At 38.8% G+C, this 15283-nt stretch overlaps 1 protein-coding gene across 2 annotated transcripts; it reads left to right on the top strand.

The window, feature by feature from the left end:
- Positions 1-1830: 1830 nt before the first annotated feature.
- LOC118798042 (NACHT, LRR and PYD domains-containing protein 12-like) lies at positions 1831-12732 on the top strand. 2 transcript variants are annotated; one of them, XM_036557357.1, is made up of 11 exons: positions 1831-1939; positions 3482-3586; positions 3718-3915; positions 4620-4655; positions 5417-7220; positions 7736-7909; positions 8000-8173; positions 8719-8895; positions 9774-9944; positions 10064-10110; positions 10225-12732. In XM_036557357.1, the coding sequence occupies exons 1-11, from the start codon at positions 1927-1929 to the stop codon at positions 10779-10781; spliced, it is 3456 nt and encodes a 1151-aa protein (XP_036413250.1). In that variant the 5' UTR covers positions 1831-1926; the 3' UTR covers positions 10782-12732. The 2 variants fall into 2 exon arrangements, with proteins under 2 accessions (XP_036413250.1, XP_036413249.1); XM_036557356.1 differs by having other exon boundaries at positions 3688-3915.
- Positions 12733-15283: the final 2551 nt, after the last annotated feature.

Raw genomic sequence — 15283 nt, 5'->3', positions numbered from 1 at the left:
TTCTAATTCTTCAGTGACATGAAGCTGAAGTCAGATATTCAGCACCTTCTTGTTTGAATTTTCCCGTTCCACCTTAAATGGAGCAGCAGTTACATTCTGGTGCTTCAGGCGTCAGAACTGCTGGACTATTTAAGGTGGAACGGGAAAGTTAGTTAGCTAGGTACTGATACATCAGCATGGTATTAGCGATTTTTTATGCTTGTTACAAAGAAAACGACCATAATACACTGAAACGACATTAAACTAAGATACATTTTTTAATGAAGAAAATTCTCACATTTGTAGTATATATTTGGTCCCTTGTTCAGCCATCTTGCCGTTTTTTTTTTTTCCTCATAACTCTCTGTTTGGAGTCTCTGAAAAACCTGTTTGAAGGGCGATGTAGCCCAAACACTTCGCCCTTCCCCTCTATCTCAACAACAATTCGGACACCCTACCCCTAGACGAGAACACGCAAAACAGAGGGCTAAGGTCTCAGTGGTAGGGGCGAGGGGTGAAATGGGATTGAGCCTGAAGGTATCAGACAGTGAAGTGCATTAGACAAGATTCTGGCTGTTTTCATACATTTTCAGATGGATTTGATAAACACATTTACACACATTTATTTTTGTATGGTACATTTCTGTGTGTAATATTTCCCCATACATTTTAAAATAAATGAATTTATTATTATTATTATTATTTTAGTTTGGACTGCAATGCATTTAAAATGTATTTCAAATATATAAAAATACATGTCCATATATTTTTTTTCCATATGGGATCTTATTCATTTTTACTTTGAAAATTAAGTAACAGTAGAATAGGTACAGGCTTAAAAAGACGGTTCTTCAAGAGATCTTCAGTAAGGTTCTATATAGACCCACAAGTTCTATATAGAATCATTTGCATGCTTAAATGGCTCTTCAGATTGAGTCCCCTTAAAAGTTCACTTACACTCTTAAAAAAGATGGTTCCTTAAGGGTTCTTCATTAAAGAAAAAGGTTCTATATAGAACCATGAACACTCAAAGAACTGTGTGCATAAGTAAATGGTTTCTTTACTGAATAACCCTTGAAGAAGCATCTTTTTAAGTGTAAGTATGTTCTGTGGACTGATGAAGTCAAATGAGGAACTGTGGTGAGGATGTTGTGGTTGTCTTGCTGCCATTGGACTGATATGGGAAGTCTTTGGGTTAGTCCATGCCTGCAGACTGGCCGCATCCTGGTCGCAGAGAGTTGCTCTGGGATTATTTGCAGAATACATGTATTAAGAACACAGCAGTTACTTCCTTTCATAATCCACTCACTGACCACAGACACACAGACACACACACGCACACACACACACACATAATTTGGCATCTTAGGATAAACAAGATGTCAAATCATATCAAATCAGCATCTTAGGATCCAAGAATTTGTTTTGTCTTAAATTATAGGATCCTAAGATGCTGTGGACAAAAATCACAGGAAAGGGAACCAAATAACCAGAAAAGAGTTCTATATAGTACCAGGAAGGGTTCTGCTATTGTTACAGTGTCAAGAACCCTTATTGGTGCTATATAGAGCCATGTTCAAAAAGATTCTATATAGGACCATCTACAGCACATTCTCTACAGTGATTTCTAATAAGTAGTCCATAAAAGCAACAGATATCAGTTCAGAGTTGAAATACGAACAATTTTTACCGCTGTTTACCGCTAAGTGTGAAGTATTAGAGCTCCAAGGTTACCTGCAGCTAGTTTAACTGTGTTTTGGCGAAAGGCAGCTTGCTTAACCACAGTAAACGGTCAGAGTGTGAAAACGCCCTCTGACGTCTGAGCCTCTAAAGTGAAAGCACTCTTTATGAGGTCTCAGGAAGAGCATGAGGAAGTTTCAGAAGTTTCTCAAGGTCTGCAGAACGTTGTGAACTCACTGGTTCTCTGGAATGTAGTCACTCAGGAGGATGCTTTCATACGGTGAGTACACAGAACTGTAGTAGAGGGAAGAAAACTGCACAGATGAAGTGGATCAGCCTACAGCTGGGGTTTCTTTTGAACGTCTCCACCTCATGCCCTGTATAACCTAGCGAGACTCTATTGGGTGCTTTTGCTTCGGCTGCAGCATCATCTTATTATCTTGGTATGTAAGTGATATACCAAGATAACAAGGAGCTGGCTGCGTGCGCTGCTGTTTAACTTCAGTAATTCAGTAAACTATGAGTCACTGTTAAGTACATTTTAAAATCAACTGCAGTGCTGCTCAGCGCCTGTGATCACATGGTGTAATTTACTGGTGTTGCTCCTTTGTGTGAACCTGTCAGAGAATGTTTATGTGGCCTCACCAGAGATCTGGAGAAGTGCAGAAGAAGCTATTATGCAATACTGCATGACCTGAATAAGGCTCAAGGCAACGTTATCAAAGTAGATCATGATACCAGAGCAGCAGCAGACTTTAGCCTTTACATACGTGCACAGTTGCACAGTTAGAGACTGTAGCCTATGTGTTGATGCAAAGTTTGTTGGCTACCCACTAGCCCTTTATTAGTGGTCATGAATGGCTGGATATTTTTGGGTGGTGGATCACAATCAACCTAGCAGTGACATTGATGTGTGTACAAACTCCAGCAACAATGCTGTGCACCATGCAACTACCATTGTAATTATTAACCAGCATCCGGTCCAGACTAGAGGGGGATGAGCAGCCCTCTTGAGTCTAGTTTCCTCTCAGTGTTTCTTTTTCCGGCTCTTATGGGACTTTCCTTTAACCGACGCGGCGACATCTTCTGCTTGCACAGTGCGAATCATGATATCTTATGTTCTGAGGGTCCCCATTAGCACTACATTTAAAAAATACGATGTAGGTAAAAGGATTTTTCAGCATTTTACATAGTGCACTACACTAAATCCAATGAAAGAGGACTAATTATGCTCTTCTTGTAATGGAGTCAGTTTTAGGTACTGATCATATCCATGATAGAAAGAAATATGGTGTCTAAGGATGCACATTCAAATTCATGTCAGTATCAGCAAGACAAGTTTATTTATATAGCACCTTTCATATACTGCTGTCATTCAAAGTTGTTTAAAAAAAAAAGTAAAGGAGAATAGAAATTAAAAACAAGGTGAAAACATGATTAAAACAATACATATAAAAGAGAAAATGATTAATTTAAAAATCAACAAAAAATAATTGCTTTAAAAATGTCAGCATCAGACAGCTGGTCAGATTTAACCAATTCAGTTGCATGCAATGGTTTTAACACTTCTGGTCAAACTGCATGTTTTGCTGATTTTCTAAGTGAAAATATATTAACACATCCTCTACAGAAAACAAACCTAAATATGGCACTTTTCTGCAAATTCTAGTGCATGATACTTATTAGCTTATATTAATTAATATATATTTATTTATGTTTGTTTATTTTATTTTCATGTTTTATTTTTTTCCCAATATGTTAAATTCAGCTAGTAAAGAGTAACTGTGTGTTTAAATAATATTTTTCCTCTCTCTTTTCTCAGAGACAGCAGTTTGCCCAGAGCTTCTGCTGGCTTTTCTGGTGATTGTTCTGTCCATTTGGTTCTGGAGAAGAAGAACGCAGCCCACAAACCATCAGCACTTTAAAGGTAACACAGGGCTTTATTATGTCCTAAATAATCAATAAATATGGTGACATGGATGGAGTATAATTTCCAAAAAAAGTGCAAGATTTGTCTCTGTTCTCCAGATGCTAACAAGACACTGACACCTATAACAGATAACCATCAGTATCCAGATCATCCAGATGTACATCCTACTTCAGCACAGACAGCTCCAACTCCCACTGTAGTTCGTCCTGATGGCTGCTCTGTTGTTGCAAGTGCTAATAACAGCAGCACTGTATTTGCACCTACAGTCAGTAAGAACATCATCCATGGCCAATGTGTTTTCAACTTCAACACCAATTCTGGAAAAGGTATGTTAATCTTGCTGTATCCATAAAAGGACATAGGACACAATCCATATTAGGCCTGTCACATTATTAAATAATCACCTGATTGCAATTATTTGATATGTTCAGTTATTTTCCGCACTTGTTAGCTTTCACAATCATATGTTTACACTACAAAAAATACGAGTGTGAATTAGATGTGTGTATGTTATTTAAGAGAAAACAAAAAATGCATATATTGAGATATTTTATGGGTCTAACGAAAATAGGGAAAGTTATAAATGCCTTTAGAGGGCAGTGGTGAGTAATGATTGTTTATGTGCACTTCAGCTGCCTTAGTTGGGCTATATTATCGACAGCTTGGCAGCAAGTTATCTGATGAGCCACGTTGTCCACTATAGGCCTAACAGTTGCACACAATTAACAAAAAAAGACCATTACATTTTTAATCACGATTATTTATATGACAGTGATCAGTTGGAATTTAATGTTTGTGACAGGCCTGATCCATCAACAAAATAATTGTTTGGCACAAAACTAGATAGGAGTACTTTGTTCAGTGGAGATTAGTTAAGCAAAAGCACCACTCAGTGGCTTCATGCAGGAGCTGTTCTGAATACAGATGTGTCAGACAATGATCCTCAGCACTTGGTTTGTGCACATTTTGCCTGCTTTTCCTGTTGTCTATCTCTCAGCCTTGATTCTTGTCATTGTGATTAATTTTTCAGAACATGGAGGAGCAGAAGGAGCAAGGATAAACACAGGTATTATGATCATGTTTGTCATACTGATTCTAAAACTGAACCCAAAGTTTTGCCTAAAATACATTGTCTTTGTCTCCCTGAGAAATCTTACCCATATGCGTTTGCTAAAACAACACATATTTTATCAACTGAGATGGCCTTGATCCAATACAAGGTCCCTGGATAAGGCTGATATCAGTAGAAAGTGTTGGATCAGATATTGGAGGGGAAGAAAAGAATAACTGTGATCCAGTTCTGTTAAAAATTTATCCTGAGTAGCTGTGTAGTTCATTGTGTGGGGTAGTAAAGTGGTTGGTATAGTGTAGTGGTTAACACATCTGCTTTCTACACTGTAGTCTGGGGTTCACTGCCTAGGCAAGCACCCTACACTATACCAATAAGAGTTCTTGGGCAAGAACTCTTCAAGGACTTCTAACACTACCTTTGCCTACCTGTGAAAAATGATCAAACTGTGAAGTGCTTCAATTAGCTATTTTTAAAGTTTAGAGTTTTAAAGGAAAAAAATCCCATTATTGGACAATACTCAAGTTTTGAGTATTGCTATTAGAAAAGAAAAATTGGTATTGTGTCATCTCTATTTAATAGTTTCTTTGAAAAAGGCACTAGCTTCACTGTGGTTTGTGATGAGGACTATCTTGATAGTTCCTGCAGGCTTCTATTTTGTTACCTACAGATCTGAATTTAGTGTTTTTGATGTTTATAAATGAAGAAAATATGCTTGTTTATTATTTGTTTACACTGCTTTTGTCTGTACCAAACAGATGAATCAATTCTGCAGAAATTCCTGGAGAGTCACAAAGCCAGCATGAAGAGGAAAACTGAATGTATTTTTGAGGGAAAGAAGGATGCAAAAAATAAAATACAGCTAAAGAAGGTTTACACACAGCTCTTCATCACAGAAGGAGAACTTAACAAAGTCAATAATGAACATGAGATTCTAAAAATTATGAAAGACAAAGCTTTCAGAGTTCACAAAACTCAGGAGACAGCAATAAGCTGCAATCAGATTTTCAGTTCAGCCTGGAAAAACACAGACCACAACAAAACAGTGTTGACCAAAGGCATTGCTGGCATTGGAAAAACAGTATCCGTTCATAAGTTCATTCTTGATTGGGCAGAGGAAGAGGCCAACCAGCACATAGACTGCATGTTCCTGCTTCCATTCCGAGAGATTAACTTGATAAAAGATTCAGAGTTCAGTCTTCATGAATTGTTGCTGGAATTCCACCCTGAACTAGAAGAAGTGAAAGAGACCAAAACATATGAAAATCTCAAGATTGCGTTCATTTTTGACGGGCTTGATGAAAGTCGACTTCCATTGGATTTCAGCAGCAGGATTGTGACAAGTATTCATAAGAAAGCATCTGTGGATTTGTTGATAACAAACCTCATCAAAGGAAATTTGCTTCGAACCTCCTTGATCTGGATAACCTCCCGACCAGCAGCAGCCCACCAAATCCCTTCAGAGCATGTGAGCATGTTCACAGAAGTACGAGGGTTCACTGATAAGCAGAAAGTAGAGTACTTCATGAAGAGAATACCAGATGAAACTAAAGCCTCAAAAATCATCTCCCACATTAAGGTCTCTCGAAGCCTCTACATCATGTGCCATATTCCGGTCTTCTGCTGGATCACGGCTACTGTGCTTCAGGACATGCCGGTCCAAAATCCAGGAGAGGACATTCCCAGCACACTAACTGAAATGTACATCCACTTTCTGCTTATACAGATGAACATGAAGAACCAGAAGTACGACAAGAAGGTTGAGCGAGATCTGACGAAACTTATGGGATCAAACAAAGGACTGATCCTGAAGTTAGCCAAGCTGGCATTTGAACAGCTGAAAAAGGAAAACATTATGTTTTACGAAAGTGACCTGAGGGAGTGTGGTATTGATGTCACCGAAGACTCTGAATATACTGGAATGTGTGCTGAGATCTTCAAACAGGAGTCTGTACTTCACGAGAAAAAGGTTTACTGCTTTATACATTTGAGTCTTCAAGAGTTCCTTGCTGCTCTTCATGTGTTCTACTCTTACCTGAACAAGAGCATTAATGATTTGCAGTTTTTCTTTGATCGACCTCCTGCTAACATTCAGCTGGATCTCTTATTGAAGAAGGCAATTGACAAAGCCAAAGAGAGTGAGAAAGGACATTTAGATCTTTTTCTGCGTTTTCTGCTGGGCATCTCACATGAGTCCAATCAGAACCTCCTGGCAGGCCTGTTGCCACACACAGAGAACACCAAAAAGAGCATCAGTAAAGTAATACAGCACATCCGGCAAATGCAGAACAAGGGTCCAGATCTGTCACCTGAGAAATCCATCAATCACTTCTTCTGCTTGGTTGAACTAAAAGACAGCTCCCTTTACAACCAGATCAAGAAACGTCTGAGTGCTGAAGCACTTCCAGACAAACATCTCTCCTCATCCAACTGCTCAGCTCTGGCCTACATGCTCTTGATGTCTGAGGAGGTGCTGGATGAACTCAATCCAAAGAACTACAATACATCAAATGCAGCTTGCAGGAGACTGATCCCGGCTGTGAGATGCTGCAAAAAAGCATTGTGAGTTTTAGCATGTCCTACCACTTCAGTTCATATGTGTGTACATGTTGTTGTTGTAAAAAAAAACAATTCCTTGCTTTCTAGCAGTAAACAACCAATTGTGTCATACAGCCATGCAAACATTGGCATGGTGACAACATTGTGCTCACCAGCAAAAATGGGTGCTTGTCCAATGAAAGCTTTAGCAGTGTTGATTGTTTATATCAAATGTAAAAATGTTCTGTAGTTTTATTGTGTAATACTGTGCTTCGACAAGGAGATATGCAGGGTCCATGGCTCCCAAACAAACAATCTGGTTTATTCCATCCTCAAAAGCAAAAGCTGGGAAATTTGAACCCTTGATGACCTCTGTAATACACTGCCATTGCCACTGACAGCACCAAAAAATGTATGACTCCTCCATTGAAAACAACAGAGTATCAGTTTTTGTATAAACTGCCCATTGCCAACATGTAAACATGGCATTAGACCATGACAAAAATTTAATTGTGACTTTTTGCACACTGTCATTACAGGTTTGCTGGCTGTGAACTTACTGAGAGTTGCTGTGAATGTGTATCTGCAGCTCTGCAATCAGAAAACTGCCCCCTGAGAGAGCTGGACCTCAGTGATAACTACAGACTTGAAACAGCAGCTAAGCTGCTTTCTGATGGACTCAAGAGCTCATACTGTTACCTGGAGATACTGAGGTCATTGTTGTATTTAGTAAATTAAATTTCAAACTAAACTCAGTCAAGTTATATTCTTGAAATTTTCACTGACTGTAATTGCATTTTCAGGTTAGCCAGATGTTATTTCACCCAAAACAGCTGTGCAGAACTGGTCTCTGCCCTCAACTCAATTTCATCCTCTCTGAAAGAGCTGGACCTCAGTAACAATGACCTGCAAGATTCAGGAGTGAGTCAACTCCTTCTCGGACTAGGAAATCCATACTCTAAACTACAAATCCTGAGGCAAGTATTCATAAGTTTAGTTCTCTCACTGGTCAATACATGGTTAATGCTAAATACATCATCCTCTTCATGCCAAATTCTCCAATTAAGGGTAAGTGAATGTAACTGCTCAGTTTGGGCCTACATTTTTTTGATAGCAAAGGGAGTGTTGAATAAACTAAGGAACACAAGTTGATTGAGATTTAAAATATTCAATTGAAAATTTATGTTACTCTGTCTCTTTAATTACTATTAATTGTGCAAGTTTAGCTTTGGTTAAACTGAGTTATGCTCAGCTTCCACTGTTAACATTACAATATACTAGTCTGTTTGATAGACATCTAAGAGTGATAAGTTCAATACTTAGACATTTCCACCACTCAGAAGCCCCAGCCATATTGTCATTTTAAATCTTCTCTTATCTCAGCCCAGAACATTATTAAGTCCCAGGAGGAATCCATGCCAGCATTGTGTGTCTTGAATTATGATTCACTTATATCCTTATAGATTTCTGAAACTTCCATATGTGATTTCTATAACTGAGTTTTGCAATGTTTCCAATCTAGGCTGGGCTGGTGTAACCTCACTGAGAAGAGCTGTGAGTTCCTCTCCTCATTTCTTAAGACTAGCACAGAGTCAAATCTAAGAGAGCTGGACCTGAGTAACAATGACTTGCAGAACACAGGAATAAAACTGCTCTCTGCTGGATTGGAGTATCCAAAGTGTAGATTGGAGATACTGAGGTCAGTGATGAGTTTTGCTTTGACATGGCGTGTCCAATCCTGGTCCTGGAAATCTACCTCCCTGGAGATTTCAAATCCAATAGATGTTCGTGAAACCTTCAATACCTGAAACAAGTATGTTAGTTTAAGGTTGGAGCTAAACTCTGCAGGGTGTTAGATCTCCAGGACCAGGAGTGAGCATCCCTGGCTTAGACCAAATTCATTGTGTTTAATTATGCCTTTTCATGCCCTAAAACAAATCAGCTGCACTCATGTCAGAGAAATATATTTTTGGAAAAGTGGTATTGAATTAAACATTGCATGTTACTGTGTATTATTTGAACCATTAGAAATGAGATCATGATATACATTAAAATATATTTCTTAAAAATAAAAGTGCTGCCCACTTTTGTCCTTCGTAAAGAATGGTTATATGACCTGAATAGCAGAAACAGATGCTTTTTAGACTACAAAACAAGCATCTTCAACTTTATGAAGCTCTGTTCCTACACATATTCTGAAATGTATATATACCTAATAATTGGACAACAATTGTATGTATGGTTTTGAGGACCATTAGCGTGACATAAGGCAAAATGGCACTAGACCCTTTACACCACAAAATCACATTTTAATAGTAAAGAGTCCTCATGTTGTGTTTGGCCTGCTTTCTTTCTTTCTCTCTACATATCTGTGCCGTTCAAGGCAATAAGTCAATAAGTCAATAAGTCAAGTCAATAAGTCTTCAATTCAATAAAGTATTTTTTTATCAAAATGTAATGACTTTTGCTTTTACTTTTTCTCATTTTTGATTATGTCCTCATGATCCAGTGGGCAAAAAAAATACTGACCAATAGATAGATGATGAATGGCATTTTGTTTTTGCTTATTTCCTGCAGGTTATCTGGGTGTATGATTACAGAGGAAGGATGTTCTTTTCTAGCCTCAGCTCTGAATTCTAACCCCACCCACCTGAGAGAGCTGGATCTCAGCTATAATCACCCAGGAGAGTCAGGAGAGAACCTGCTGTCCGCTAGAGTGGAGGACCCACACTATAAACTTTTATTAAGGTTAGTGGTGTATTTGAGATAACTGTACATTAATCAGGTGCAGTGTTTTTCCTTACTAATAAGTGAGGAAAAAGTCAGTTTACATTTTTCACATTATGCTCTATAATTCTTTGTTTCAGGATGGACCCAAAAGGTGAACACTTCATCAAACCAGGGGTCAAAAAGTGTAAGTTCTCCTGTGCTCTCCCTCTCACTTTCTCTCTCCTCTATTACAATAATAATATTTGACATAGAGAGATATAAATAATATGAGAGTAATAAACCCATTTCTCTCTTGCAGATGCCTGTAGGCTCACACTGGATCCAAACACAGCACACAAACAACTCTATCTGTCTGAGGCCAACATGAAGGTGACACATGTGGACGAGAAGCAAGATTATCCAGATCATCTGGACAGGTTCGAAGAATTTCCACAAGTGCTGTGTGAGGAGGGTCTGTCCGATCGCTGTTATTGGGAGGTTGAGTTCAAAGATTCAAGCCCTGAAATAGGTGTGACCTACCATCAAATACTAAGGAAAGATGATGATGACATTGCTTGGCAGGCAGCTAAAACTCAGCTTGGAATGAATGAAGTGTCTTGGAGTCTCGGCTACAGTACAACTGGCTACCATGCCCGCCACGATTCACAGTACACGGACATACGTGCTACTGTCTCAAGGTCAGGCAGAATAGGCGTGTTTCTGGACTGGCAGGCTGGTGTTCTGTCTTTCTACAGCGTCTCTTCTGATACTTCCACACTGTCCCGCCTGCACACGTTCCAAACTACCTTTCGGAAGCCTCTGTATCCTGGCTTCTGTGTGGAATTCGGCTCATTGTTTTTATGCCAGATGGATTAATTACAGTGATTACAAGGTAATACAAGACCTGTATTATCATCTAGATTATTCTTTCCTCTTTCTAACAAAATGAACAGCAACAACGTTTAACATGCAGACTGTGTTCAAACATGGAGGTCATTTTCATGAGAACTATCAATTTCTTTATTTTTATAATTTCTGTACTTTTTAAAATCAGAATTTTTTAAATTTGACTAATTCGCTCATAAATTAGGATGGTGGAATCTTGAGAGCATCTGAATTCCAGCTGCCTCGGGTGATGATGTCATATGGGCCTTGGAATATGACAGTATTTATCGTTATCGTGATAAATTATGACACAATATGTCACAATATTGCTTTTCTGAGTACCACCAGTACCCTGTTGCATGTTTGATTACAAAGGGAGCCCAGCTTAGCGTGTATATTTTTGTGATCATGAATTTAACCTGATGGATTTTAAATGGCTTGATACTACTGCTTTTATATTTAGTTCAAAATGTTGCAGTCTTCAGATTTAAATTTGAAAAAGTAAATGTTTACATGTTGCTTTGGTATTTTAAAATACCAAAGCATTTAAAACAGTTAAGTTTCTGTGGCACTTGACAGAAGCCTAGTCAAAAGTGAAGGTTACTGCAGCAGTATTGGAAGAATGTTCTTTTATCAGGAGAAAAAGAACTTAAAATAATGATCTGTCTGGAGTACCTGAGAGTGAGGCAGACTCAGAGAGACGAACATATACAGCTCACCAGATCAAACAAGTAAGCCCACAAAATTCTAAAAGCCTACCTCTTCATAGCAACCACTGTTTCTCCTGTTGGATTATTTGATGGAGTCTGTGTAGCAGGAGTGGACAATACTTGAGTAATTGTACTGTATTATTAAACTGTATTACTGTACTTAAGTGATGTTTTGGAAGATTGGTTAAGTGGAGTGGGAGCGTGTTTGGGGTAAATATAGGGGTCACAAATGGAGGAATCAGCAGGACTGGAGAGACAAGTCTCTTTTGGCAGGTCACAATGATAAATCCTGGAGTCTACACTGCTCCAATTACAACTACAGTGCTTTGCACAGTGGCAAGAAAACTGACCTCAGAAAAACACCAGAGAACAACTTAATTTCTGAGATGATAGCTGTGTATCTGGGCTGGCCAGTTGGCACTCTGTCTTTCTACAGGGTTAACACCACATATACAAGTTCCATATGAGGTTCACAGAGCCTGTCTACGCTGTGTTCAGACTGGCCCATCACTATGCTGTGGTGTTCCTGTAGCTGAGCACAGACTGTTTTAGTGAGTAGACATTTTTCTGTCCACCTTCTAGCCTGAAAAGTCCAAATCCAACTGTCCTCACCCCCAGCCTCTGAAAACATCCAAACTAACAAGACAAAGAAAGTGGGAACAATATGCATTGGACCCATTGAGTTTGGAGATGTATCTATTATTCGGCAGCTGAAAATTTTGGGCCAAAACAAAAAGAAGGTTGAATTTTTGACTCAGAACCCCTCAAAGATGAAAAGCATACAATAAAGTGTCATAATCCAATATTGTACAAACAATTTTAATGGTAAATAAAATTAGAAACATGGCCTCCAGCTGATATGCAGAACAACAGCAAAACAACAGAGGCAGAAAAGAGCATGCCAGGGCCGTCTGTAGATTCAAAAATGATGAAAATGTCAGTGCAAAAGTATAAAGAATAACTAAAAAGATCATGAAAAATTCATTGCCTTAGATGACCAACCAATTTTGAGGACGGTAGATTCTGTTGGCATATGCTGTACCTACTGTATAATTTCATAAAAGAATGTTAATTGTTAAAATGTTAAATGTTTTTATTTATTGTCAGTTATGTCCTATTGAAAGGGCTGACTTTATCCATAAAATATGTAATTTCTTCAATAGCTTGTAGTGATTCTATATTATTCAAAAGTATAAATATAAAAGCAATAAAACATCAGCTTCTTATTTGCATATTTTCTCTTTTTGTCTTTGTGTCCTGAATTTTGGTTTGGTACAAACTTTTTGTTACGTTGGTTTGTACTGAGTTATATTCATTGTTTTTGAGCAACAATTGTTTTGAGGACACACCACAAATAACTCAGTGGTTTATTTAGTTTAAAGGTTTTTGTTATGGCCCGATTTAGGAATGCAACTGTTTCATTTCTTTTATTTTTCTTTCTTTCTTTAGTATCTCTGCGTGTGCACAGGAGACACCCTGCCAAATTTGGGCCAGACTCGTTTTGAATTATCATTCAGTTTGTGCTTGTAAACTGGCACAATTGAGATATGGGTTAAAGAGTTGAACTGCAATTTTCTCTATAGTGCTGCTGTATTAAATGAAGACGGTAGAGGTACTGCTGTCTGCTGTTATCCTTGTTTGAAAAATAGTTGGTAATGTCTGAGATACTTCTAAATTTTTTTTTCTCCATATAGTTTCATAAATCAGCTATATAGGCTTAAAGCACATGCTCCACTATACAGAACATCCAGTGCATCTGTGACATCTGTAAGATAACATCTGTACACATCCCCATACTCTTAAAAGTAAAGGTACCAAAGACTTCTTAGTGAAACAGAACATGCTTTGGGACTCCAGTCTTTGTGGGTTGCAGCTCTGTAGACTTCAGCGGTCTGCCTCATTATGCACTCCTGATTCAACTCAATTAGCATTTAACCTTCATCAGCTGAATTCAGAGTGTCAGATGGGAATGCTCATATCCACAGAGCTGTAGCCTGGAAGGAACCAAGTTTGACATGCCAGCTAACATAAAATGAATAGTTCTGAAAATGAGATGTGTGAATGTGAAGAACCCTTTTGAAGTTGAAAGAACCTTAACATAATTTAATAAAGGCTCTAGGATGAACACTTAAATCGTTACAGAGCTGTTAAGCTATGGGAAGGCTCTTTAAACCTCTTGTATTCAGTCAAATACAAATTCTAAGGCAACTTTTGAACTATTCTAAGGTGAATTCTTTAGTTTAAATGTATTGTTTACCTAAATGAGATGCAGTATTAAAAATGTAAATTGGAAGAACTTTTGACTGAACTAAGTTTGAGTTAGTTTCATGCAACAGTACCATGATTATTTCTTTCCAAAACACTTACCATTTACTTCACTTCTAACAGGTTTGTCATTGATGTTTTAGTCACTTCTCTACAATGCCGGTGTCATCCACATTCTCTGAAATTTGGAGCTTCTTGGAAATAATGCTCTAAAGTTTTAAATAATCTGAAATGTAAATGACAGCTGAAGCATTTTGCTTGTGCAGCTGATAAAAGACATCCAATAACATTCATCAACAATTTGAGTAACAGACTGAAGTGAATAATAGAGAAGGGAGAAATGTTCTCTGGCTGTGTCTGTATGAAGTGCTGCCATCTACTGGACATCACAGATAAGAGTTACACTGCAGCTCATAAAAATGTATTAAATTTAAGTTATTCTCATGGGAAACCTTCCAGCACGTAAGTTAAAGGCATTGCAAATGAGATGGAGACATTCAGCTTTCACTTATGTTTTGTGTTTTGATCTGAAGATTTTTGTGTAAAATTGGAAGATTTTGGGGTAAGATTTTAATAGAGTTGTTCTCTTTTTAAACTTTAGTAACTTTAGTCATTTGTCCAAAGGCCATTTGTTCATCTTGTGTTTACTGTTGTAGTGGGTTGTCAAAAATATTTGGCCCTCAGAGAACCCTGGCAATCAGAGACCTCTAGTAATCAGAGGCCCCTGGCAATTAGAGCGCCTGGCAGTCAGAGGCCCCTGGCAGTCAGAGGCCCCTAGTAGTCAGAGCTCCTGGCAGTCAGAGTGCCTGGCAGTCAGAAACTCCTGGCAGTGAGAGTGCCTGGCAGTCAGAGGCCCCTGGCAGTTAAAGGCCCCTGGCAGTCAGAGATCCCTGGCAGTCAGAGCTCCTGGCAGTCAGAGACCCTTGGCAGTCAAAACGCCTGGCATTCAGAGACCCCTGGCAGTCAAAACGCCAGTCAAAACTCCTGGCAGTCAGAGACCCCTGGCAGTCAGAGCTCCTGGCATTCAGCGGCCCCTGGCAGTCAGAGCTCCTGGCAGTTAGAGACTCCTGGCAGTCAGAGGCCCCTGGCAGTCAGAGCTCCTGGCAGTCAGAGGCCCCTGGCAGCTAGAGCTCCTGGCAGTCAGAGTGCCTGGCAGGTAGGGACTCCTGGCAGTTAGAAACCCCTGGCAGTCAGAAATTCCTTAGTCTTGACAAAGACTGAACATAACCCACAATAACAGCCTTACATATTGTATCAAGTTTTGCAGGATTTGATCATTCAGAACTGCATGAAGAACTGAATAGTGTCTGAACTCAGATTAGATTACAGACAAAAGTGAAATAAATACTTTTTCCTCGTTTTGCTAACACTGTCCCTCTACTTAGTGTTACATGCGTTAGGTGCTTCAGCTTCTCTGGTATGAATCAGTGATGTTCAACAGTCTCCTCCTCATGACCAAACTAATCTTAGATAAACACTGCCACCTACTGGAGATCAGATATGAGAATAATACACCAA

The sequence above is a fragment of the Colossoma macropomum genome, unplaced genomic scaffold (genome assembly GCF_904425465.1).
Source record: "Colossoma macropomum unplaced genomic scaffold, Colossoma_macropomum, whole genome shotgun sequence".
Classification (NCBI taxonomy): Eukaryota; Metazoa; Chordata; class Actinopteri; order Characiformes; family Serrasalmidae; genus Colossoma; species Colossoma macropomum.
Note: the sequence above shows the minus strand (reverse complement) of the source record. Positions and strands in the feature narration are given on the sequence as shown.

Coding starts and splice junctions, on each gene's coding strand:
- LOC118798042 (XM_036557356.1), top strand. Junction 3,587..3,687: donor AAACCATCAGCACTTTAAAG/GTAACACAGGGC, acceptor TCTGTTCTCCAG/ATGCTAACAAGACACTGACA. Junction 9,945..10,063: donor CACTATAAACTTTTATTAAG/GTTAGTGGTGTA, acceptor TCTTTGTTTCAG/GATGGACCCAAAAGGTGAAC.